This window comes from Scyliorhinus canicula, chromosome 9, assembly GCF_902713615.1.
Source record: "Scyliorhinus canicula chromosome 9, sScyCan1.1, whole genome shotgun sequence".
NCBI classification, from domain to species: domain Eukaryota; kingdom Metazoa; phylum Chordata; class Chondrichthyes; order Carcharhiniformes; family Scyliorhinidae; genus Scyliorhinus; species Scyliorhinus canicula.
This window is the reverse complement of record NC_052154.1, coordinates 105,638,552-105,664,815: the sequence shown is the minus strand read 5'-3', so window position 1 is coordinate 105,664,815 and position 26,264 is coordinate 105,638,552. Positions and strand designations below refer to the sequence as shown.

The 26,264-nt window shown below is 47.8% G+C and overlaps 1 protein-coding gene across 4 annotated transcripts in view; it reads left to right on the top strand.

Moving 5' to 3' along the window:
• LOC119971591 (astacin-like metalloendopeptidase) overlaps nucleotides 1-26,264 on the top strand; it is a 377,078-nt gene that overhangs the window by 67,959 nt on the left and 282,855 nt on the right. For all 4 annotated transcript variants that reach the window (XM_038807364.1, XM_038807365.1, XM_038807366.1 and 1 more), the window contains 2 exons: nucleotides 15,550-15,627; nucleotides 24,200-24,340. In XM_038807364.1, the coding sequence (XP_038663292.1) occupies nucleotides 15,550-15,627; nucleotides 24,200-24,340 (219 nt within the window). The remainder of the gene's footprint in view (nucleotides 1-15,549; nucleotides 15,628-24,199; nucleotides 24,341-26,264) is intronic.

Here is a 26,264-nt window from a genome sequence, read left to right as displayed (position 1 = left end):
AGCCAGCAGTAGGAAGGAAAATATTTATTTTACTTTTAATAATAAGCTGCCCATGACAGAAACTATCCATGATAACAGTCCCCGTTAAGACAACAAACATGCCGGTCCCTGCTCAGGCCGGCTTTTATGCTCGTTTATCGAGGTCCAGCAGGGTGGGCCTTCGCCCCCTACCTGGGAAACCCATACTCCAGGAGCCTCATGGGGAGATCAATAATGGTTTCCCTGTGGGCCTTGTGACACCCTCTGAAATGGCCTAGCAAGCCACTCAGTTGTATAACAATGCTGCAGAAAATTGTTAAGGGATGAAAAGGAAGGTTCACCTATCATCGACTTCTGTTCTGAATGACTATAGCAACTCAGCCCTATCAAGCCTGAAATATTTTCTTACTAACATCATTATACAGGATACAGGTAACATCCCATAAAAATCTCTAAATCAGGAACCGGAAGGCAGGGAGGAACTCAGGAAAGGTGCAATCCCCAGGAAAGTGGTACCTGGGAAACTGCTGGAGCTGGGGCTTACAAATCCCTGGGTCCTAATGTACTTCATCCGATGATATTAAAATAAGTGTCTCTTAAGACAGTTGATACATTGGTTTTAATTTTCCAAAAGTTCCTGGATTCAATGAAGGTGCCATTGGATTCGAAAATAGCAAATCTTAAAAAATTCAAAAAGGGACATAGACAGAAAACAGGAAACGACAGGCCAGTTAGCTTAACATCTGCCTTCAGGAAAAAGCTGTTGTTAAAGACAGGGCACTTAGAAAAATTCAAGGCAGTCACGCAATCAACATGTGCAGTGGAAATCATTTTAACTAATTCATTAGAGAGGAGTCCCATGTGCTGTGGGTAGAGATAAACTGGTGAATGTACTGCACTTAGGTTTCAAGAAGGAAGTTGATAAGGTGCCACATCAAAGCATATTGCAGAATATGAAAGCTCATAATGTAGGGGGTAACATTTGGCATGGATAGAAAACTAGCTGACAGGAAACAAACGGTAGCCATAATTTGGTCTTTTTCTGGTTGGTAGGATATAACTAGGATGTGCTGCAGGGATCAGTGTTGGGACCTCAATGTTTACAATATATATTATAAGGAAGTTGCTAAATCCTGGTCTGTTCCGTGTTTCTCATTTAATGTCTGTTCTGCTAGCTGGTTTTAAAGCAGCCAGCCAGCTCGTTTGAAATCCAGGCATTGGACAAATTCTTGTTTGGGATTGGTGGAGCTTTTCAGAAATTTCTGGAACAGGAGTGGCCAGCCTCACTTTGTCTGTTCAGTGATGATCCAAGCCTGAAGCAGCTTTAAGACACTCTCTCTCAGCTCTCTCTGCCAGGCAATTTAAGCGGCTCCCAGGCAGTCCTGTGAAATGCTGCGAGATACTCTTCCACCAGATCTGTAACAGTTTAATTATCTGCCTGGATGGCTGGGAAAATTCCAGCCTGAGAACTCTCCTCACAATATAACCAGGATCTCTGTATAGAGACCAGGCAAACAGTTAAAAGCTGAGTGGATGTAAAATCTGCTGTAAACTCTCAGTTGGTAAACTCCAGTAATAGCTCAGGGAGATTGAGTCCATCTGGTGGTCGCATGATAGAATTGCCCAGACCGTAATCTCCTGTGTGAAGGCGATTCCCCAGAGGAAGGTTGACAGTCTGGGAATTCTAATGAATGGCAGTCCTTAAAAGATCCAAACTCACCAATGGTTTGCAACACCTAGCAAGATGAAGAGATCAACTTAGAGACATATAAGATAGTCAGAGGGTTAGATAGGGTGGACAGTGAGAGTCTTTTTCCTCGGATGGTGATGACCAACACAAGGGGACATAGCTTTAAATTGAGGGGTGGTAGATATAGGACAGATGTCAGAGGCAGTTTCTTTACTCAGAGAGTAGTAGGGATGTGGAACACCCTGCCTGCAACAGTAGTATACTCACCAACTTTAAGGGCATTTAAGTGGTCACTGGATAGACATATGGATGAAAATGGAATAGTGTAGGTCAGATAGGCTTCAGATGGTTTCACAGGTCGGCGCAACATCGAGGGCCGAAGGGCCCGTACTGCGCTGTAATGTTCTAACCCTCAGCAGCAAAGATCCTCAAATCTCTCACACCCTTTTAATTCCTGTTATTTTTAATCCTTTCCCTACCTTCATACCATATGCTTGTCTTGTGTGTCTGGGTAGAGGGTGGGATGGGGTTTTGAGACCATTGTTCCATTATTTCCATTATATGTTCATCTTTACTCTTGTTATAAATTAACAGTTTGTTAATGTTTTACTTATACATCTGGAGCCTGTAACTCATTGGAGCAGTCAAGGGTTAAAGATCTTTGGAAAGTACACAAATTAATGGTTAATTCACTTACGCTGGGACTCTAGGATCTGTAGGCCTAGAAATGACTGTGCACTCGCCCACGGTGTCGCAACAAATGATCTGGATAAAGGGATTGGAGACATAGGGCGAAATTATCCGCGGACCGTCGTGACACCGATTTCCGGCGAGCAAAAGTGGTGCAGATGACTCCGGCGTCGGGGCCTTCTTTTAGGCCGCTAATCTCCGTTCCCGGAGGGGCCAGCATCGGACCGACGCGATACGCGTCATTTTAATGCGCTGCAGAAGTGGCGCGTTGAGAGAGAGAGGACGGGTACCGGCGTGGGGAGAGGAGGAGGAAGGAAGGAAGGTGGGGGGGGGAGGAGGGAGGAAGGAAGGTAGGGGGGAGGAGGGAGGAAGGAAGGTGGGGGGGGGAGGAGGGAGGAAGGAAGGTGGGGGGGAGGAGGGAGGAAGGAAGGGGGGGGAGAGGAGGAAGGAAGGTGGGGGGAGGGAGAGGAAGGAAGGGGGGGGGAGGAGGGGGAGAGAAGGAAGGGGGGGAGGGAGGAAGGAAGGTGGGGGAGGGTGTGGGGTACAGGGGTGGGGAGGGGGGGGAGGGTAGGAAGAAGAGGGGGGGGGGGAGGGGGAGGAAGATGGGGGGAGAGGAGGAGAGGGGGGGTGGGGAGGAGGGTTAGAGGGAGGGAGGGGGGTGTGGGTAACGGCCTTCAGAGGGAGGGGGGTTGGGTTACCGGCTTTCAGAGGGAGGGGGGTGTGGTACCGGCCTTCAAGGGGAGGGGGGGCCCCCCAGAGGGAGGGGGGGATGTGTGGGTCCGGACTTCAGAGGGGGGGGGTGTGTGTACCGGCCTTCAGAGGGAGGGGGGGGGTGTGTGGTACGGCCTTCGAGGGGGGGGGGGGGGTGTGGGTACCGGCCTTCAGAGGGGGGGGGTGTGGGTACCGGCCTTCAGAGGGACGGCGGCGGGCGTGTGAGCTACCGGGCCTTCAGAGGGTGAGGGCGGGGTGGTTGGTACCGGCGCTTCAGAGGGCGGGGGAGGGGGGTGCTGGGTGAGGGGGAGGGTGGTTGTGGGATGGTGGTTAGGGGGGTAGGGATTGGTGAGGAGGTGCCGGTAGGGGTGGGTGCAGGAGTTGGTGGGTAGGGTGGTGGGCGTGCGGTACCCGGCAGACGGCGATGCAGAGGGCGGGGGGGCGACGGTGCGGTTGACGCCGCCCCACCACCCCTACCCCCCCTCCAACGCCGCCCTCCCTTTCTCTTAGCGCCGGTACCCCCCCTCTCTCTGTCTCAACGCCGGGACCCCCCCCCCCCACGCCGGGACCCCCCCACGACCCCCCACGCCGGGACCCCCCCCAACGCCAGGACCCCCCCCAACGCCGGACCCCCCCAACGCCGCCCCTCCCAACGCCGCCCCCCCCCCAACGCTGGGACCCCCTCCCCCCAACGCCGGGACCCCACCCCCAACGCCGGGACTCTCTCCCCCCCCACCCCACAAACGCCGGTACTCTCCCCCCACCACCCCACAAACGGCGGTACTGACCTCCCCCACGCACTCGATATTGGTAACTCAACGGCGTCAACCATCATCAATGGTTGACGCCGTTTTAAAGGTACTTTGTTTTTCGCCGACGTGACCCGTGGCCACGTCGGCGGGACTTCGGCCCATCCGGGCCGGAGATTTGGTGAAACTAAAATTATAATGAAATCCCGCCGGCGCCAGCTGTTCTCAGAGGCTGCCGGCGGAATTTGCACAACGGCGGTTTTTGGCCGGTCGGAGATTTAAAACCCGGCGGTAGCGGGAATAACGTGGGGTCGGAGAATTTTGCCCATAGTTACCAAATTTGCTGATGATAGACAATTAAGGTAGCAAAGTAAGTTGTGCAAAGGACATAGATAGGTAAAGTGAGTGGGAAAAGATCTGGCAAATCTAGTATAATGTGGGAAAATGTGAAATAGGCAATTTTGGCAGAAGGAATAAAAAATAAGCTTATTATATAAATGATGAAAGGCAGTACGGTGGCGCAGTGATTAGCACTCAGACTACGGCGCTGAGGACCAGGGTTCGAATCCTGGCCCTGGGTCACTGTCCGTGTGGAGTTTGCACATTCTTCCCGTGTCTGTGGGTTTTGCCCCCACAACCCAAGGATGTGCTGGTTAGGTGGATTGGCCACGCTAAATTGCCCCTTAATTGGAAGAAATGAATTGGGTACTCTAAATTTATAAAAATAAATAAATAAATAATGAGAGATTACAGAGCTCAGCGATTCAGAAAGATCTTGATGTCGTTGGGCATGAATCACAAAAGGCCAGTACGCCAGTAATTCTGAAAATGAATAGAATGTTATTGTTTATTGTGAGGGAAATTGAATACAAAATTAGGGAGATTATGCTTCAATGGAAAAGGATACTGGTGAGACCATATTTGGGGTACTGTGTACAACATTGATCTCCTTATTTAAAGAAGGATGTAAATGTATTAGAAGCAGTTCAGAGTAGCTTTATGGAACGAATGCCAGAAATTGGCAGGTTACCTTCCGAAGAAAGATTGGGACATTCTAGGCTTGTGGGAGAATCCAGAACCAGGGGTCACCTTAAAAATCACCATTAAGGACAGAAATTAGAAGATTTTTCTCTCAGTGGGTAGTGAGTCTTTGGAAGTCCCTTCATCAAAAGACAATGGGAGCAGTCTTTGAATGCCGGGTCTTCTGGAGGGTGCCATCTTTTGGTCAGTTCTGTTAAGCAGCCAGTGAAATATGGACTGAGACGTCTCCCTCTTTCTTTTTCCCTATCTCTTTGTGTTAGACGATTTTTAGAAGCATTGTAGCCAAATCTGTGAAGTCTTTCTTGTGTTAAAGGAGCACAGACACCAAGAAATCTTGGCCTGGATTCTGTTTGGTGCCAAAATAAGGAAATGCGATTGGGCGGAAAAATAGCTTTCGACGCCAAAAACGGGGCAGGTGCCGGTTTGACTCCAAATCACGATTCTCCGGCATCCCGAAAATGGCGTAAATGCGCTGAGCGCCGTACGGAGTTTAAACACTGTTTGCATCTCAGTCGTGGCCCACCCACGATTCTCCACCTCCGATGGGCTGGTTTCCTCTCAATAACCATGAACCTGACGTGGTGGATGCTGAAAGAGAGAGGAGGTAGGACACGCAGAAGGGTGATTGCAGGCTACTTGCCCGGACACTGGCCAGACACGGGACTGAGCCGCTCGAAAAGGAGGTGGAAGCCACAGCAGCGGAGCGGGCAGCAGCAGAGCGTGCCACAGAGGGGCAGGTGGCTGCCGCCCAGGCTGGAGAGCCGGCCACCTAACAGGCTCAAAGGGGAGAAGATGCCAAGGAGGCACTGCATGAGGCCTCGTGTGTACCGGCACCGTCTGACATTTGACGACCTGACTTGCGGTCGAAGACCCCGGCTGAGCAGGGGGACAGTGCAACTTATCTGCCAGATGATGGCACACCTGGCACTGCGGGGTAAGCGAAAGGACACCCACTCCCGGTGCCCGTCAAGGTGACGGTCGTCCTGAACCTCTATGTAACTTGGTCCTTCCAGGCGCCGAGTGGTGACCTCTTCGGGATCTCACAGACCTTGGTGCACAGATGCATCCGTGTCATCACGGAGGTCCTATATGCCTAGGCGGTCAATGCATCCATTCCAATGAGGACCGAGCCCACCAGGACGCTCGGGAAGCAGGGTTCGCCATCATCACCATGGTGCCCCTGGTCCAGGGGGCGATTGACAGGATGCATGTCGCCCTCCAGGCACGTGCACATAACAAGCCATTCTACACAGACCGAAAGGGATACCACTCAATGAACGTTCAGCCTGTGACCATCAGCTGCACATCACATACGTCTGCGCCCGATACCCAGGCAGTGTGCACGATTCTTTCATCCTGGCACACTCACCGATTCTTGACACCTTCGAGACCCCCCTCCCCTTCCCAGCTGAGGGGTTGGCTTCTAGATGACAGGGGTTACCCGCTGCAGTTGTGGCTGATGACACCTATCCGGAGGCCACAGACCGCGTGAAGACCCACTTTAAAAAGCCCCATACAGCAAGCAGGTGTGTGATGGAGCAGTGCTTCAGCGTCCTGAAGATGCGGTTCAGTTCCTGGACAGTTCTAGAGGGACCCTCGAGCATGATGCAGAGAGGTGCTCCTGCATTGTGGCGGCCTGCTGCATCCTTCATACTATCACACAGCAGAGGGGCGATGTGTAGGAGGAGGAGGATGAGGAGGAAGGGCAAGCCTCATCCGGCGAGGCTGCGGGGGAGGGGGAGAAAGGGCAGGACATGGGGACCACGCAGGCATGGGAGGCCGCACAACGCCCGCGCCAGGCCCAACGTGCATGGGACACTGTGATCGCCTCCAGCTTCACAACCTCCACATTCCCCTCACCTCTCACCCCCCCAACCACCTCAGACTTGCCCACCACACGTCCCCCCTGGCCTACTGTCTAATCATACATGTTGTCTTGCCACAGTGCAGATATAGTCTGAGACCCAGGGACCACAAGAGGGGATAACGGCGAGTATCCAGCATCTGCAGGCACAGGTGGAGGGTGTCCATCCGCATGCAGGAGCAGGGGGCGGTGCCGGTCATGCGTGTCACCCAGGCCGACACCACATGGGAGGCATCTGCGGTGGAGGCATTGGGGTTGTGTCGAAGGCCTGGGCATTCTGTGCAGACGGTGGCCGAGGCCCAGAACAGGGCTGCCTTCTCGCAGGTGGCCATGTGCCAGAGCCATCTGGCCAATGCAGCGGCGCTCTTCAGCATGGTCCAGTCACAGCAGGCCATGGCTGAGAATGTTGGCTGCATTGCAGACACTGGGTAAGTGGCCCAGAGGTAGTTGCCCCTGGAGACGCGGGCCAATGAGGACCCTTGTGTGGTGAACACCACGAGTGGTATCTTATATGTATAACGGCACTGCCCCTATATTAGAGGTACAATGGTAAATCCACCCAGCAGGCGGCATATAAAAGTGTGTGCTCTCCGGCGCTGCATCCATTCTGGTTCCAGCTACAGAAGGCACAACATCTTGTTCAATAAAGCCTCGATTGTTTCACCATTCTCGTCTTTTGGTAATTGACGGTGCATCACCTTGTCGCAGGGCAGGAGTCACAGCAGTCTGCCTCCATTCCTGCTGTACCATCTGGGGAACCACCTCGGCATAGTGTTCGGGCCCGTAAGGCCAGAAAGCTAGACACTAGTTAGATTGGCATGGGTGCAGGGCACAGTTTATTTAGAGGGGCTCGGGCACAGACTATATGTTTCCGCACAATAAACACCTGTTAACAGCTTTAAAACCTGCCTCAGTGCTCTATCTGGTGGGTGTGGGTGTGGGCTGGTCCAGAGGGGGGGGGGGGGGGGGGGGGGAGTTGACAGTGCAGGCCCTGTGGGAGGAACCGTGCTCACCACCCTCCCTCCCCCACTTCCCATGCCCGAGACCGTCCCCAGCACCCCCAGCCAGGGATTGGACAGGACCATGTGATGGACTGGCCAGCTCACATGCAGGGATGACCCAGGTAGAAGGTGCTACTGTGGGCTTGAGTCATACATTGTCATACGATGTGGAGCACCAGAGCTCATCGCAGAGAGGGTTGTTATCATCCTCCATCCCATGGACCTGACCCGCTGTCACTGCCAACACAAAGGCCCCCAGCTCATAGCACCGCAGTTATATATAATGGAAGGGTGTGCAAGCGGGCGGTTTGGAGGTGTGGGAAGTGAAGGGGTGTGGGTCTGTGCCCCTGGCCAGCACCCCAGCAGCCCCCCCACCTCCTTCCTCCTAGTCGGTGAACGTGAGGCGATCAGAGTGTCCCATGCACGCTGGCCCTGGTGATAACATTGTGCGGCCTCCCCTGCCTTCCTGGGCCCCATGCCCTGTTCATCATCTGGGATCTACTGGCCGTGTTGCGCCCGAAAAACAGCGCAGCATAATGAGACCGGTAGATGCCGGTAGATCGTCGCGATGTGACTCTTGTTGTGGGCAGGATCGTTTTCTGTAAAATCTGCATAAAAATCAGCGGATAAAAATCCGCATCGGATTCGGGAAACAGAGACTCTCGCCCAATATGCGTTCCCAAAATCAACAAAGGTATGGGGGACTGTATTCTAATTTCCTTAGACTAAGGGCAGGGTTCTCCCATGCCCGACGCTGATATCGTAATCGGCGATCGGACGGAGAACACCTTCCGACGCCCAGATTGGGGGTGGTGCCGGTTCCACGCCGATTTTCTATACTCCGTCCCCTCTGAAATAGCGTAAATTCATCGCGCGCCGCATGCTCCAATGGCATTGGCGCATCATCGGAAGACCTTCACCCGATGCTCCGCCCCCGAATGGTCGAATTCCCGACCACACCATTGACGTGTGGTCTGAGCGGTCGGGAACTTGGCGTGGCTGCCGCAGACTATGTCCAGCGCCGCCACAATCGGTCGGGAGCCGTGCTGCTGGCCGTGGAGGCTTCTGATAGGACTGGGGTGACTGGTGGGGGGTGGCCAGGGGTTGTCCTTTGGGGCAGTATTTCGCAAGTCGGATCCGCGCACGGCTGGCGTCATGTTGGTCATGGACCCAGCCATTCTACAGTAGGTTTTGGTGTGAGAGCTGGGTGTTTTACCTGGCGCGGCTGCTAGCCCCTCACTGGTCTGAAGATCGGCGAGAGTAGGCGCCGATTTTGGTGTCGTAAAACGCCACAGTTCCTTTCGGTGAGCCCTGTGAGATTCTGGACAGGACCCCATCTGGCACCATGAAGGATCCCATTGCGTAAATGTTCAGGGCTATCATCACCTTGACGGCCACCGGGAGCGGGTGTCCTCCCCCATTCTCCCGCAGTGCCAGGTGTGACATGATCTGATAGATTTGTTGCACTGTCCCCCTGCTGAGCTAGAGTCTTCGACGGCATGCCCAGATGCTACCGGTACACATGGGACCTCATGTGGTTCCTCCTTCCCAACTCCTCCTTGTCCCGCTGATGGCCAGATCTACTTCCTCACTTGCTGGCTCCTGTTCTTCTGGGGCATGCTCCGCTGCTGTATGGTCCTCCTCCTTGAGCTCCAGCTCCTACAGCCTCAGGGCACCCTCAGGGCTGCGGAGACTAGGAGGAAGGCCACCATTTCTGATTGAATCCCATTATCCATTGTCCGCACAGGGTGATAGGCTGACATGTTAGTTGTTATATTACATGATAGTAATATGTCATTACTCTTTTGCTTACTTCCAGAATGGCCTGATGGTTGTAGTTCTGTAAAAATATTAATCTTCAGATTGAGCAAATAAAATATATTGAATAACGAATATAAATATCTATGAGTTTGTTCACTCTTCTACAACTATAACTGATGATTAAGTAAATAAGAAATATAAATAATGTTTAACTACACGTGCCAACTAAACTATTTCTCTAACACTGATCACTAGTCACCCCTGATACTTTTTTAAACATATTTTCTATGTGACAGAGAAAATTGTATAACAAGATAATGTATAAATCATGAGATGTATATCTGTAAGAGCAAAACTTGAGTAATGACTATACACAATAATGCAATATTTTCTAAGTTCAGTCTGTTTGGTGTCGATCCTCTGGGCTGATGAGGTGGTGAATCTGAAACTTTCACAGTCTTGTGCATGTCATCTGAATTTCTATGCAGTAGATTGTCACAAAATATTGAGTCAGTGAAGTTTAAATTTGGAAAATTTGTTGGTGTAGTCGAATTCTTTGCAAAACACGTCTGTTACATCGAAAAATTGTGCCTTTTGCTGATTTTACTGTGTAGAAACATGGAACTGTTGTGGCTGGAGCAGAGCATCCTCCTTCTGGATTTTTGATTCTGACAAGGTCATCCTTTATCAGTGGTTCCAATTGAGATGCATGTCTGTCGTAGTATGATTGTTGTCTTGAACGTTGTTCTTCAATATTCTTCAGAACAGAATTCTGCAGTCAGATTCAGGTAGTCCTGAGATCCCTGTTAAATAATATTTGAGCCGGCGAGAGTCCTGAAGACAATGGTGTAGCTCTATAAGATAACGGAAGATGGATATCTGACATTGAGATCTGACTAATCAACTGTTTGACTATGAACACCCTTTTCTACCTTGCCGTTGGACTGAGGGTAGTGAGGACTGGATATCACCTGCCTGAAGTTATATTTCTTCGAGAATTTGGACCATTCCAAACTTGCAAAACATGGACCATTGTCCGACATTACAGTATCCGGTATTCCATGCCTTGAGAATGTTTCTTTACACGCTTTAATTACTGAATTTGATATCAAGTCTGGAAGTTTCATAACTTCTGAGTAATTAGAATAATAATCCATTATTAAGATGTAGTCTCAACCAGCTGAATGAAATAAGTCAATCCCTACTTTGGTCCAAGGAGCTGTAACCAGTTTGTGTTGTTGAAGGGTCTCCTTGCATTGCGCAGGTTGGTGTCTTTGACAGGTTTCACAGGTCAGTGATGTCCCTGTTTATTCCCGGCCAGTAGACTGCCTGTCGTGCTCTTCTGTTACATTTTTTGACACTGAGGTGTTCCCCCTGAATCTTTTCAAGTATGTCGGAATGAAGAGATTGTGGAATGACAATTCAATCCAGTCTCAGTGGTAGACCATCAACGATTGTCAAATCAGATTGTATGTTACCGGGATTGAGGATATCGCCCCTTCAGCCACCCACGTTGAAGACGGTGCATGACCCTCTGAAGTGTTGTATCTTTTATTTCTGAGTTCATTAATTGCAGTTTTCGTCTGATGCAGGAAGGTTCGCCGCATAGAGTTGAGCCTGAGATTCTACATCACGTCTAAATTTCAGTGGTGTGCTGTCAGTTGCGATGGAACGTGATAATGTGTCTGCAATAATTAACTGATTCCCAGGTGTGTAAATTAAATTGAAATCATACCGTCATAATTTCATCATTATTCTTTGAAGTCTTGGCATCATATCGTTTAGATCTTTTGTCAATGATGTGGATCAACTGTGATCCGTCTCAACTGTGAATGTTTGGAGTCCATAGACATAATCATGGAATATTCCTGTCAATAGACCTAGACATTCCTTCTAAATTTGTATCTGCATTCCGTTGCTGTCATTACTCTTGAAGCATATGCTACAGCAATCTAATCAGAATTTTCATTTTGTAAGAGAACTGCGCCTATCCCATCCTGACTTGCATCAGTGGATATTTTGGTTCTCTTTTCAGATCGAAGAAAGCAAGTATCGGTGCAGTCATAAACTGTGTTTTTAAATCTGTCCATTCTTCCTGATGGCTCTGCATCCACTCAAAGGTAGTAGATTTTCTGATTAAATTTCTCAATGCTGTTGTTCTTTCTTCTTTAAATGGGCGGTTCCACATCTATAACACTTGCTGACGTCGATGTTCTGATACATGAGACACTTCCGCGCTTGCGCAGCCCGGTTCTCTTCTGTCTCGCATTTTCTGACAAAGTGCGCATGTGCAGGATTCGAGTGCAAGCGCGCAAGATGGCTGCAGTCCGAAACAAACTTCTTCATCGATTGCAACACCATTTTTACACACTCAACCTCATGGTGGATTTTTGCACCTTTTCCTCGGATATAATAATCATTGTATTGATTCTTGCTCTGCTCATGTGCTTGGCATTTTTCTATTGCTAATTGTAATGTACTATCTTGCAAATTTTCAGCATTTATACCATATGCAATTTGATCACAGATTAACGAGTCATGCAGTTCTGCAAAGTTGCAAGATTGAGCTAGGAGTTTTAAGTCTGTAACAAAGCTTGTAAATGATTCCCGTGCAATTTTCTGGAATCTTTTGTTGAATATGAAACGTTCAAATATTTCATGTGTTTGTATTTTGCTGTGGTCATCATATTTACTTAATATATCAAATTTGGCTTTGTCCTGACGAGCAGAATATTGAAATGAATTAAATATCTCGATTGCATGGTGTCCTGCCATTGCTAGAAACAATGCAATTTCTCTAGCATCAGTTGCGATAGTTAAATCAGTAGCTTTTAAGTAGATTTGAAATTATTGCTTAAACAGTTTCCAATGAGAGTTTAAATTACCAGTAGTCTTGAGGTGACATGGAGCTTGTGCGTGGTCCATCGAGGTGGTTTTCTGTCACGGATCCGTTTGCTGCGACGCTTTCCCAGTTGAATAGCTGCTACTAATTTCTTCTTTTTCTGATCTTCCTTAATCTATCCAGCTATTTTTTCAAAGTCAAAACCTGTTTCCATGTTATATTACGTGATAGTAATATGTCATTACTCTTTTGCTTACTTCTAGAATGGTCTGATGGTTGTAGTTCAGTAAACTATCAGTCTTCAAATTAAGCAAACAACATTGATTGATTAACAAATATAAATATCTGTGAGTTTGTTCACTCTTCTACAACTATAACTGATGATTAAGTAAATAAGAAGTATAAATAATGTTTAACCATATGTGCTAACTAAGCTATTTCTCTAGCACTCTGCTCACTAGTCACTCCTTGTCACAGATACGAAGAGGCGGGAATCTCTTCTGAGTGCAGTTTATATATATGAATCTGGTGCTGCCATCGAGTGGTTGTCTAGCACTATAATATAGATGTTAACCCTCTACATACCAGCAGATATACAAATCACTGCATTAGCATGGTGCTTACCCCCATGCCCAACCAGGTCCAATAGGCTACATTGTGGACCCAGTTGGCATGGCGGGAACCTGCCCCCGCATGTCCGCCACCCCCTCTATCAGCACCCCTGGCACCGTCGGTGCCCAGCACCATGGGGGCCTTTGGCCCGGATGCTTGTTGCTGCTGCCAGGGGTACTGTCGGCTGGCACTGCCTTTGCCAGCAGTACGCTCTGCAGCCCCTCTCTGGCACCATGTAGGGGCTACTGTGGATATTGCCCTTTGGTGGGCTGCTTGATGCCCGCCAGCTGGTGGTGGCTGGTCCATAGGGGTGGGGGGGAAATAGAAGAGGGTGGGAAGATATGATGGAGAGTGGCAGCTGGGGTGTGGGGGTGGGGGTGATGGGATGAAGGATGGGGGTGGGGCACTGATACAGTCGCTTTCACTCTGCTGAACCATGGGCCATGGTGGGTGGTCAATGGGGTGTGCAGCACAATGGCCCCCTTGTAGGCCACAGTAATGTTCGTCCCTGACACCCCGGTCTCCTAGGGGCTCACCCCGGCCCCACGGCCCATCCCCCTACTCCCACCTCCCATCATCCCTCGCCATCCCAGCCAGTTACAGGACCGGCAGCCCAAAGTCATGCCTCTGCATGTTCGGCCCGCTTTCTCTCCCTCACCACCTATGGTGCAAGTTTCCTGCTTTTTCAAGCACAAGTGAACTTCGCCATCAGGAATTCCCCCCGGCAGAGGCGGAGGATCATGGAGCCGCTGGGGAATACCAGGCCAGGCCTGCTAATGATATCATAGAATCCCTACAGTGCAGAAGGAGGCCATTCAGCCCATCGAGACTGCATTGATCCTCTGAAAAAGCACTCTACCTGGGCCTAATCCCCAACCCTATCCCCATAACCACATCTCGGGGCAACTTAGCATAGCCAATCCACCTAACCTGTACATCTTTGGACTGTGAGAGGAAACTTGAGCACCCGAAGGAAACTCATGTAGACACGAGAACGTGCAAACTCCACACAGTCAGCCGAAGCGGAATCGAACTGGGGTCTCTGGCGTGTAAAGCAGCAGTGCTAACTACTGTGCCACAGTGCCACCCTGCAAACAGCATTAACTGTACATGCGGAATAGAACAATGTCAAGGCACCAGCGAATTGCGATTTGGCGTGAACCTGGCGCCAGCCACGATTTGGGGGTCCATGCTGATTCTTTGCCCAATCACCTTTCCCAATTTTGGCGTTGGCCGACAGAGAATCCTGCCCGCAATCTAACTCCTTTGATTTGGAAACCTCAGGCGAGTGCCGTTCACTACGCGGCTGCACAAATTTGAACAAAACGGAACAGCACTCATGGGGGTTTCCCAGGAGGTTGGAGGTTCCAAGGTGCATGCCTTCTGGACAGGGTGGTACTCTGGCATTGGTGGTGTCACAAAGACACCCTGGCATTGCCAGCACCACCTGGGTGCCAATTTGGCACTGCCAAGGTGACCAGGTGGTACTTCCAGCTGACAGGAGCCCTGCTAGGTTGCCAGGCAGGCACTGCCAGGGTTCCAAGTGGGCATTTTGTGCACGGTGGTAATCTGGTCAGGGAGCGCGGGTCTGGAGGGGATCCAGGTTCCTTCTTATAGTGAGTTGGGGTTGGGGGTTTGGGGGTGATGTCGGGAGTTCAAGAGATCAGACCCCATTTAAAAATGGTGGGGAGTTCGTCGTTGAGGCTCCCGATCTACCCCTGACTTTGCCTAGGAATGGGCAACAATTGCTGGCCTTGCTTGAGACAATCTCATGAAAATGTATTTTTAAAGAGTCTTTATTGCTCAGATGAAGAAAGGAGATCATAAGTGACTTTTATTTTTATTCATTATTTAGTGACTCTGGATGATGAGAGTTGAAAAAGTTAGTATCAGGTCCTAATGGTTCTGTATATTGAAGAACGATATGGGAAACCATAGAGACATCAGTGGCTGGATTCTCCAATTTTGGGGCTATGTCCCGAGGGTCCATGTCGTTTTACTTGGGAAAAATCGGCGAGGCCCCAGCACTGATCCTCCGACCAGTGAGGGGCTAGCAGCTGCGCCACATAAAACATACGGCCTTCCTGATATAAACGCTTGGAGAATTGGACCCGACCTGCCAAATACAGTATCCCTTGACACTCCTCGCCACCCCTGCGCCACCCCCCACCAGTCCCCCCAGCCCTCGCCAAAGCTTCCCTGGCCAGTAGCATGGCTCCCGCCCGACTGTTGGCAATGCTGGACACAGTCCGCAGCCGCCACACCGGGTTCCTGACCGCTTAGACCACGCGTCCCCCACGCGGTTGGGAACTCAGTCCACCAGGGGCGGAGCATCGGGGGAGGGCCTTCAGGTAATATCCTGAGGCCGTCCCACCAGCGTGCGTCATGCTCCTTAATGATGGCATTTTGGAGGGGTCGGAGCATCTGAAAACCCCGATTTTATCGTAAAAAGGGATTTTCCGCCCGATCTCCGATTACGAAATCGGCATCAGGGAACAGAGAATCCTGCCCCAGGTGTAGAATGGAAGGTTCAAAAAGAGTGCACTGTTAATTTAAAATAACAAATAATTCTATTAAATTATATGCTTAAATTTGTTATCAACTTTCAGATGTTTTCAACACGATAGAAACAGACTTGGAAGAACTGGATACAGTTAGCAGAATAATGAAAATTAATAAACATCTGGGTAAGAAAAATACTAACTGAATGTATTTTTTCTAATTACTTTTGTTCTTGCAAAGATCTGTTGCTGTTCTTTGGACCATGTGCTAAATGGCTGTTGCATTTGCCTACATTTTAACAGTGGCCATACATTCAAAGTACTTTATTGGTGTGAAGTAATACAGGATAAGAGGACATGAAAGACATTACTCCTTCCTGAAAATCTTGGAAGGCATGTACCCACTGGTGGGAATGTGCCCAGGATGTGTAAAATTGGGATAGAATTTCATTGCTGTGGATCACACTCGCTAAAGTATAACACCACGACACAGAATATAGTATTCACACATTTTAAATTAGTAACCCTGGAGCATATGGTATGTTACATTTTTTTTTAAATTTAGAGTTCCCCAATTATTATTTTTTCCAATAAAGGGCCAGTTTAGTTGGAACTTGGAAATCTGGAAATGCCAGTTGTCCAGAATTTTTTTAAGCGGGCGACACAAACCACTACATGTGGCACTGCCACAACCCTGGACCATTGGAATTATGCCAGGGGAACATGCTGAGATCGGAAGGTGAACAGCTACTCACATTTTCTCTTTCTGCTCCTGTCTGCCTGATGCACAGGCTTGTTACCTTGTGCTGGACTCTGAATTACAGGTATTAGACCAAAAATGGGTAATATGGGTTGTGTCAGAGATAGCCTATTACAGTGGGATGGGGAAGAAGTGTGGTAAATTTTTGTGTGTGGACACATTGCTGAATGTGAGAGGAAGGGGCTATTTAGTGTGCGTATTAAATGGGGTCACTTTGGAAAACAGCTTGGGAAGCAATGGTGTAGACAGCACAGAGTAGGTAAGAATTTGAGATATCCATATCTGCAACTGTCCTCAGGTGCAATATATAAAGTAATATATTGCTGAACTATTTACTTTGTTAATCAGTACAAATCTGTTCCAGAGAAATTGAATCAGATATTTGGAACTTGCAATGTTTTGTTAAACTTGTACATACTGGTGTGTTTTGCCTTAATTACTTCCCTATCAAATGCATAAGTCAAGAAATTTTCCCATTTATGAGACAATGCAAGAATCAATGTTTTTCTGTTCTCACATCAAATGTCATGTTGTGGATATATGTAGGCTGAGGGTGAGAAGCCTTTGACTTGGGGGTACCAGGCTTTGACTTGAGTGAGACTAGGGCAACACTGGAAGGGAACCCTGGAGCTCTGTGATGGGTGAGTGGGCATTCATCATGGACTGATGGCTCCAATAAAATCTGGGGGGGAGCGGGGAGCTTCTGGAGGTGGAATATGAGACAAATGGAAAGACAGGTTGGTAATTATTACCCCATTAGTTGAGATCATTCAACTGCAACTCACTTGACATGCTTGGAGTCTACTCATGCAATTTTGCCCAGTCAATTATGCCCAGCAAATGTGATGCCACTGTTTAAAAGAGGAGGTCGACAAAAGGCAGGTAATTATAGGCCGGTTAACTTAACTTATGTAGTGGGGAAAATGCTTGAATCCACCATGAAGGAAGAAATGGTGAGACATCTAGATAGAAATTATCCTATTGGGCAGACATGGCAAGTGTTCATAAAAGACAGGTCACATTTGACTAATTTAGTGGAATTATTTGAGGTAATTATGAGTGAGGTGCACAGCGGGGAACTGGTGGATGTGGTATGTCTGGATTTCCAGAAGGCATTCAACAAGGTATCACTCAAAAAGCTGCTGCATAAGATAAAGGTGCATGACGTTACAGGTAATGTATTAGCATGGATAGAGGATTGGTTAAGTGACAAAAAGCAAAAAGTAGGGATAAATGGGTACTTTTCTGGTTGATCAGTGGCTAGTGGTATTCATCGGGGATCAGTGTTAGGTCCGCAATAGTTTACAATTTACATAGATGATCTGGAATTGGGGACCAAGTGTAATGTGTCAAAGTTCGCAGATGACTCTAAGATGAATGGTAGCGCCAAGTGTGCAGAGGACACTGAAAGTCTGCAGAGGGAGTGTCCCTTTAAGAAATGGTTTTCTCTTATCACATGGCTTCAGTGATGTCATTGTGGGGGTGGAGCTGGACTGTGGCTCTGGGTTTTTACTTTTGTTTTTGTGTTGGGAGCTGGCTGTGGCTCTGAGTTTTACTTTCGCTTTGAGTTTGACCTATTTTTATATTGCACAGGTTGGAAAAGAAATGTTTCTCTATCTTCAGTTTAAAAGCTATTTCCAGATTACTTGATAACCTAAAAGTGATAACTGTTTTCTGGGAGGAATTCAAACCTGCTGTTTTGGGAAGGAAACAGATGTATCCATACCAAGTTTTAAAGATAGTAAGAGTGCCGTGTGTTGGGCCACACCTTTGAAAAGGGGTTTCTGGTTTATAGGATCTTGTTATTAACTTGGAACAGCTTAAGGGGGGAATTTATTAAGGGTGATACATAGATTACTGTCGCTGTGTGGGGTATTTGTGTTTGTAGTCGATAAAAATGCTTACTGTATGTATTTATAAATATGTTAACTAAATTAATAGAATAAAGCTTGTTTTTGATTAAAAGTGCTTAAGGCCTCTATTGAATAACACCTGAAAGGGAGACCCTTGTGCTCATTGTAACCAAAATCAATAAACATTTGTAGGTCAGGTGAAATCCAAGATATACTTTGGAGTTTTCTAAACCCTGGCCCATAACAATGTAGACAGTTTAAATGAGTGGTCCAAGGTTTGTCAGATGGAGCACAATTTTGGTAAATGTGAGGTCATCCATTTTGGTAGGAATTGTGATATTATCATAACTGTAAGAACTGCAAGGGTTAATGAAGTGTCTATAGTAGCCACTAGAGGGAGCTACAGTTATAAATATATACGGCAGTGATGCTATGCCTTGTGGGAGAGTGTGTGCAGGAGTTAGGTGGAGAGAGTCAGAAGCACAGATAGTGTAAGTGAGAGCAGATCATAGTTTATATCAGTATTAAGATTAGCTGTTAATGAGTGTACATAGAACATATAGTGCAGAATGAGGCCATCCGGCCCATCGCATCTGCACCGACCCTTTTAAGCCCTCACGTCCACCCCATCCCCCCAACCCAACAACCCCCCCCCCCAACCATTTTTGTCACTAAGGGCAATTTATCATGGCCAATCCACCTAACCTGCACATCTTTGGACTGTGGGAGAAAACCGGAGCACCTGGAGGAAATCCACACTGACACAGGGAGAACGTGCAGACTCCGCACAGACAGTGACCCAGTGGGGAATCGAACCTGGGACCCTGGCGCTGTGAAGGCACAGTGCTAGCCACTTGTGCTACTATGCTGCCCTGTTATAGTTTTAAAGTTATTAATTAACTGTGTACTCTTTAGGAATATGTGTCAAATCCAAATTAGTAGTGTTAATAAATTTATAGCTTTGTTTAAGTTCAAGCTATTTTGTGGTCTTTGTGAACACTACGCCAACCATCCTGAAATAAGCACCACAAATAACACCACATGGAACCAGGAGTCTACTTCTATTAGTAAGCAACAGTTAGATCAGGAAAAATTAGCATAAGGAAATTGAAGGAACAATCCAGAAACTACAAAACTCAGAAAATCTACGACGAAGACTAATCAGAAGATGGAGAGTTTCAAGAAGCAGTTTGAAGTTTTTCTTTTTACTCCATGCTTGAAAGTATCTCAGACCAAAGGAAAAGAGCACTCCAATTGCATTTGCCTTGACCACAAGCATGAGAACTTTTAAATTTGTTTGAATTCAGTGCTGATGAGGATAAAACTAACAACAACATGGTGCTACAAAAGGTTGATACACACTGGATGAAGCAGGTGAATGAAACCTATGAGCGCTACATATTCAGAAAAAGGCTGCAGTTAACAGGGGAGTTGGTAGATTCTTTCATAACAGCTTTAAAACTAAGAGCGCAGTCCTGTAACTTTTCCTCAGCATCCGATTCAATGCTGCGTGATCAAGTTGCGTTCGGGATAAATGACGAATGTTTGCGCAAGAAAATGCTAAGACGATCGGCTCAAGTTATTTTGTAGTCTTTGTGAACACTACGCCAACCATCCTGAAATAAGCAACACAAAGAACACCACAGGAATAACATCAAAATGGACTATTGTCTAAATGGTAAAAAATTACGGCATGCTGCGATGTTTAGGGACATGGGTGTCATTGTGCATGAATTGCAAAAAGTTGGTTTGCAGGTGCAGCAATTAATTAAGAAGGCAAATGGAATTTTGTCCTTCATTGCTAGAGGGGTGGAGTTTAAAAACAGGGAGCATATATTGCAGCTGTATAGGGTGCTGGTGAGGCCAGACTGGAGTACTGTATACAATTTTGTCTCCTGAATTGAGAAAGGATGTACTGGTACTCGAGGTGGGTGCAGAGGAGATTCACTAGGTTGATTCCAGAGTTGAGAGGTTTGGCTTATGAGGAGAGACTGAGTAGACTGGGACTGTACTCAGTGGAATTTAGAAGAATCGGGGGGGGAATGGGGGGGGTCTTCGAGAAACCTATAAAATTATGAAGGGAATGGACAAGTTAGAAGCAGGACGGTTGTTTCCACTGGCAGGTGAACTCGAACGAGGGAGCATAGCCTCAAAATAAGGGGGGGCAGATTTAGGATTTAGTTAAGGAGGAACTTCTTCACCCAAAGGGTTGTAAATCTGTGGAATTCCCTGCCCAGTGAAGCAGTTGAGACTACCTCGTTAATTTTTTTAAGGCAAAGGTAGATAGATTTTTGAACAGTAAAGGAATAAAAGGTCATGGTGAGCGGGGGTAAGTGGAGCTGGTCCACAAAAGGATCAGCCATTATCTTATTGAATGGCAGAGCAGGCTTGAGGAGCCAGATGGCCTATTGCTGCTCCTGGTTCTTTATGTTCTTCTGTTCTTAAAGCACTGATGCAGCTCTTCATTTAACCGTTGACATGCTGACCTCCAAATTTGCTAATTGCCATTGTTTGCCTGCATCACTGGCTGACTGGGCAAGCAGATACATTCTCTTAGACATTTGGCAATGCACATGAGTATTGAAGTGAAACTTGGAGCGATGCCTGTGTCTGAAATAAGAGCTCAGGATGCAGGAGAATGACCAAAACTGGAGCCACTCGATCATGTGGTGTGAGGTAAGGATGGTATTGTTCCTTGCCCATTCAGCATGCGTGCACTACACCAGGGTTTTTTCAAAATGCTGGTCGCGACCCGGGGGTTGGTGTCAGGAGGGTTGTGGAACAATCGGTCGTGCCGTTCCCATGGTGGTCCCGATCTGGGTGAAACCCCCAATGGCCGCTACTGGCATTTTTATTGAGAATGGTGGCTGTTGCCACCTTTCAAATAAGGAAAGGCGGCTGTGTGCAGTGTTCCAGCCAGAAGTGGCAGCAGTGAGCAGATCACATGCCCTGCATGTACACTTGACACCAAGTATCCTCTATGTATGTGCTTTTGGCTCCAAATCTCAGAGGAGAGCTTCTTTCAATGTCTCGCTGCTGGGCCAGCAAGGCAAGAGGACTGTGAAGACCTATTGTTTTCAGACAAGTAAGAGACCTCCAAAGACCCAAATAGATTGTGTACCTATTGGACAAGATCTCACAATTGAATCTGCTGGAGAGAACTGCCACGAGAGTCTAGGTAAGGATAGAGCTGTCCTAGTATTAGCTTTGTACAGTGCTCCAGGACCTCTAGTTAACAGCTTATAAAGAAGATACTTAACTTAGGAACAAAGGTAATTTCTTGAGGAATGGTTTTGTCAATTGTGCTAATGCAAATAAGGATGCAAAACCCATGTGTGTTATATGCAGGGAAGTACTGAGAGGAGAAGTTTCAGATTTTGAAAGAAAAGTGGTGGGCGAAAAATTATTTATGAGGCTGAAACCTCAGAGTCAGTAATTAACTTACAGCTGACTTCAAATGAAATGACGATGCTTGTGTACCTGACAGCACATTAAAAACACACCAAAAGCCATGAGGCTGTCAGCATTCTGGAGTAACATCTCCCAAAACTGCTAAATTAAACAAGCAATTTTTTGCTACTGCCCTTCACAATGAACTACATGTGCGAGATTGGACTTTTCGTTCTTAAAAAGGTGAAGACTGCACAAAGGAACTCACTGACGTCTGCACCTGTTGTGTGCATTGCCCTCTCCTCCTGTGAACCTGATTGGAGTGAGATCATGAGGACCAAGCAGGCTTCCTTTTCACATTAAAGATAAGCAAACATGGCATTTGTTGCAAATGGATATGGATCCCGACGGTCGGCCGGTTGGCAAAAGTGGGTCACAGGAAAAAAAGTTTGAAGAACACTGCACTCCACCAGGATCTCCACAGCCTAAGTGACCAGGTGAGAAAGAGTAAACTGGCTTCCCTCTATTCAGCCTCTACTGTTGGTCACAACAAAGGACTTTAAACTTCTTTTCCCCATGGATGCCTTTGTCCACACTCCCCGTGGTGTGTTTCGTGATGTTGGAGGCGGCCCGCCAGTGGCCAGCGCTGTCAATGGGGTCACTTAGGTGCCGCCGGCCGTGTCATTCTCGGGGCGCCGCTTTGACACAAGCGCCAAGGCCCGGCGGCCGAATTTCCCGCAACGCCGCTCCTAGCGCCCCGGGGGGGAGACTAGGGGGCGAGGAACGGCCTCCGACGCCGGAGTGAAACACTCCGGGTTTCACTCCGGCGTCGGCCGTTGCGGAGAATTTCGCCCACAGTCTCCAAACCCCTTCCAGTAGTGCGGCCGTGTCTCCCATTTTCATCCACCCCCTCCCCCAGAATGAACATCTGAACTTCCCAGGCATCTCCTCCCAGGTTGAGTTTACAGAGCTGGTAATTGCCCTTACTTCTGACCCAGGACTGGAAATTCAGGCCCAAAGTCAGAATTTTAGCAAAGGCGTGGTCACAATCTTGAATATACTATTTATAGCACTATCAACAATCTACAGTGTCACTTTTGTGGGAGAGTGAATATGAATGTTTTATGTTGTAAACTCATTATATTTTCAGTTCCAACCTGTTTTTCTGTGTTTCTGGTGGCACATCAGATTTTCAAGGTCAGGAGACAAATTGCCGGCAAGACCGGGTTTGGCATTTGATTTCTACCATATTTTCCTCTCTTTATCTCCATAAATCCTATTAAAAATTGGAGCTACCACTATGAAAAATCGATTCTCACAAATTTAAGCATTGATGTAATTCTTTCCAAATTATATTTTAAATAATCAGTAGCTTTTCTGTTTTTCAAGAATATCAATCTGTGTCTTGATATATTTTCAAAACTGTTTCTTTTGTGGTATTTTCCAATTGCCAATTGCAATTTTATATCGAACAGCTAATTATCCATATGCCAAAAAGAGTTCCTTGGACTATATGTATTTTGAAAACAAGTCAATAAAATTTAACTGTAAACGGCTGGTCAGGTATAAACTTCACCAAACATGCAGGATTCTCCTTTGCCCGACTCTGAAATTGGGAACGGCGATCGTGCGGAGAATTGCTCCCAACGCCAAAATCGCAGCAGGTTGCTGTTTGACGCCGGGCGCGATGCTCCGCTCCCCCCAAATCAGCTTCAATGATATGCACGTTGTGCACAGTAGCAACCCCGTATGAATATCATTATCTGGCCCACCTGCGATGCTTTGCTTCTGATGGGCTGAGTTCCTGACGGCGCGGACCACGTGTGGTCTCAGCAGTCGTGAGCCTGGCATGGCTGCTGCTGCTGCGGAGAGAGCGTGCGGACAGTGTCCAGCACCCCCATACTCCGCTGAGAGTCATGCCACTGGCCGGGGGGGGGGGGGGGGGGGGGGGGCTAATGACAGGGCTGGGGGGAGTAGTGGGAAGTGACTAGAGGTGGGCTGTGGGGTCGAGGTGGACAGGTACACGGTCCAGCACAACGTGTCCCATCTTTTCCGGCACGATCGGTGAGTGTGTGGGGGGTGTAGGTGTACCCACGGCTGCAGCTTATCAGCCCTGCGCATGTCCAGCACGGATCCGGCAATTCTCTCACCGTTTTCCACATGTTCCGTGAGTGTTTCACGTGGCACTGGTGCTAGCCCCTCACCGGTAGAGGAATCTGTGTGGGTGTGGCACCGATTTTTCCGTCGTTAAACACCATGGATCCTCCGTTGGCGTCAGCACTTTGAGACAGGAACGGAGAATCCAGCCCCATGATCTCCTTGTATTTAGAATTGTGGATTAAACTACTTCTCAATCCTATTACCTCAGATATTTGTTTTAACTCGCAAATTGTAGGCTTCATAACGTACTGAGAGCACAGATTGGTCCAACACTTCAGCTTTAGCTGACTGTAAACTCCCGATGCAAAATAATCATGTTTTAAAGAGACAGTTACTCAATCAACATTTAGCCAAAAGTGCATACATAGATACATAGAAGATAGGAGCAGGAGGAGGCCTTTTGGCCCTTCAAGCCTGCTCTGCCATTCATCACGATCATGGCTGATCATCCAACTCAATTGCCTAATCCTGCTTTCTCCCATATCCTTTGATCCCATTCTCCCCAAGTGCTATATCCAGCTGCCTCTTGAATATGTTCAAATATTGACAGCAATAGATAATCTATTTACTTGAAATATTGTTTTCTTGTTTGTAGTAAAGCACTTGATAGGTGGCGATATTAACCTTGACCGTACCAGGACTGCTCAGATGTGCCAAGGGAATGACGAGGGTTGCCTTTGGACAACCTCAAAAAATGGCAATATTTATATACCTTATAATTTCAAAGCAGGCTTCAGTAAGTAATGCATTATTCTTCTAAAATTTTCCAAATACATTATACACTTGATATGAGTCAAATTGCTTTAAATGTATTGGACATGATTTAACTGCCTCGTCACGGTCGGCTTGGGGTTGGGATGAAGCTGTTGAATCTTGTGAGAGACCTTTCACGACATTCATGAAGCTCGAAATGCCTCATGAGATTTAACAGAGGCTCATGAGATGTCATGGTATGGATCTTGTCCTCATTGGAAATGGCCCAGATTTGGCTAATTTAAATATGCATTTGCCTGAGACCTAATAATAATAATAATCACTTTCTGTAACAAGTAGGCTTCAATGAAGTTATTGTGAAAAGCCCCAAGTTGCCACATTCTGCCGCCTGTTCGAGGAGGCCGGTACTGGAATTGAACCCACGCTGCTGGCCTTTGTAGCCACCTGGGTTGGCCACTTTCTCACACAAAATGGAAGAACGCAAAGATTGCAGGGTAAAATGGACATTGGCAAAGAAACCAGCAGTCTGCAGAATCCCCTGTATTTTAGCTGCCACAGAAACCCGACAGAATTGTAACTAACAAGCTGCGCATATTAATGAAGCGATTTACGGTGATTCCCAGGCACAATTGACACAACAGTTAAACATTCTATGGAAGGCCAGACATTCCGGCGCCAGTAGAGTCTAAGACAAAGGACACCAATAAGGTGTGAGGATCCGCCCGGTGATCGATGAACGGCCCCGTTATTGGGGAAATTCAAATCAATCGATTGGGAAGAGACCCAATCGATTGCAGGTTTATAGAGGGTCCGCCCAGAAGGATGCAAAGCCCCTGGAACCTATAAAAGTCAGGTCCCAGGACTGATTCATTCTCTTGACCAGCTCCTCTTAGCCAGCCTCTCCTTGACCAGCCTCCCAGCGCTATTCTTGACCAGCCAGCCCTCCCAGCAGAACACCTTTGCAGTAGAAGAACCTTGAGAAGGAGAGGCCTGGTCAGCAGCCGCCATCAAGTAAGTGTCATACAGCGCACACTACGAGAGTAGACACTCCTGAGCCCTTTAGTCCACACCGACTGGAAGCCTGCGGATCCAGGACAAAGCAAGAGGCCATTGTTCCCTGATCCGGCAGTTCCCTTATTCCAGATAAGTATTGGCCTGTTAGTGGTAGGATTAGCCTAGTCTTGTAGTTTTATATGCATAAGTAGTAGATAACTGTATTATAATAAACGTGTCTTGTTTGAACTTACTAACTGGTGTATCGAGTTATTGGTCTGAACTTGAACTTGAAACTTGTGGCGGTATCTTAACGATACCTGGCGACTCTAGAGCTAAGCAATAAAACAGAGCCAAATTGAGTGTAAAGCACACTCACCCAGAACGAGCAACACCTTGTTCTGCATTACAAGCCAGCTGTTTAGCCCACTGTGCTAATCCAGCACCTAATGATCGTGCGTGGGAAACCACACCAGGGCGTCCTTTAGTACTGGTTTCCATAAACAGACCAGTTGTAATGGCATCTGGGAGTGTCTCCCAGGCCATTAGAGAACCCTGGATGGTTGGAAACAGGGCAGGGTGACAGCCTGACACTCCCTCTGACACCCAGGCACATTGGCACTGCCAGCCTGGCATGGGATATTGGTGCTATTGCCAGGCTGGCTGGTGGGGCAGTGCCAGGGTACCCAGGTGTCAGGTTGACACTGCCAGGGATAGGGTCCAGGGGGACCTTACAGATGGAGGGGGGATGGTGAAGGTGTAATCCTCAGGGCCTCCCTGAGGTGGAGTGGAAAATGGTGGTGAGGGAGAGAAAGATCGGGCAGCCAGACAAAATGGTGCCCCGAACTGTGAGGAGCCATTTCTGCTGAGCTCACAGAAAATGATTCTAAGTGCGGCCTCAGCGGAGAGAAGCTCTCTAAGGCAAAAGAAACAGCAAAGCACTGCAGCCGACA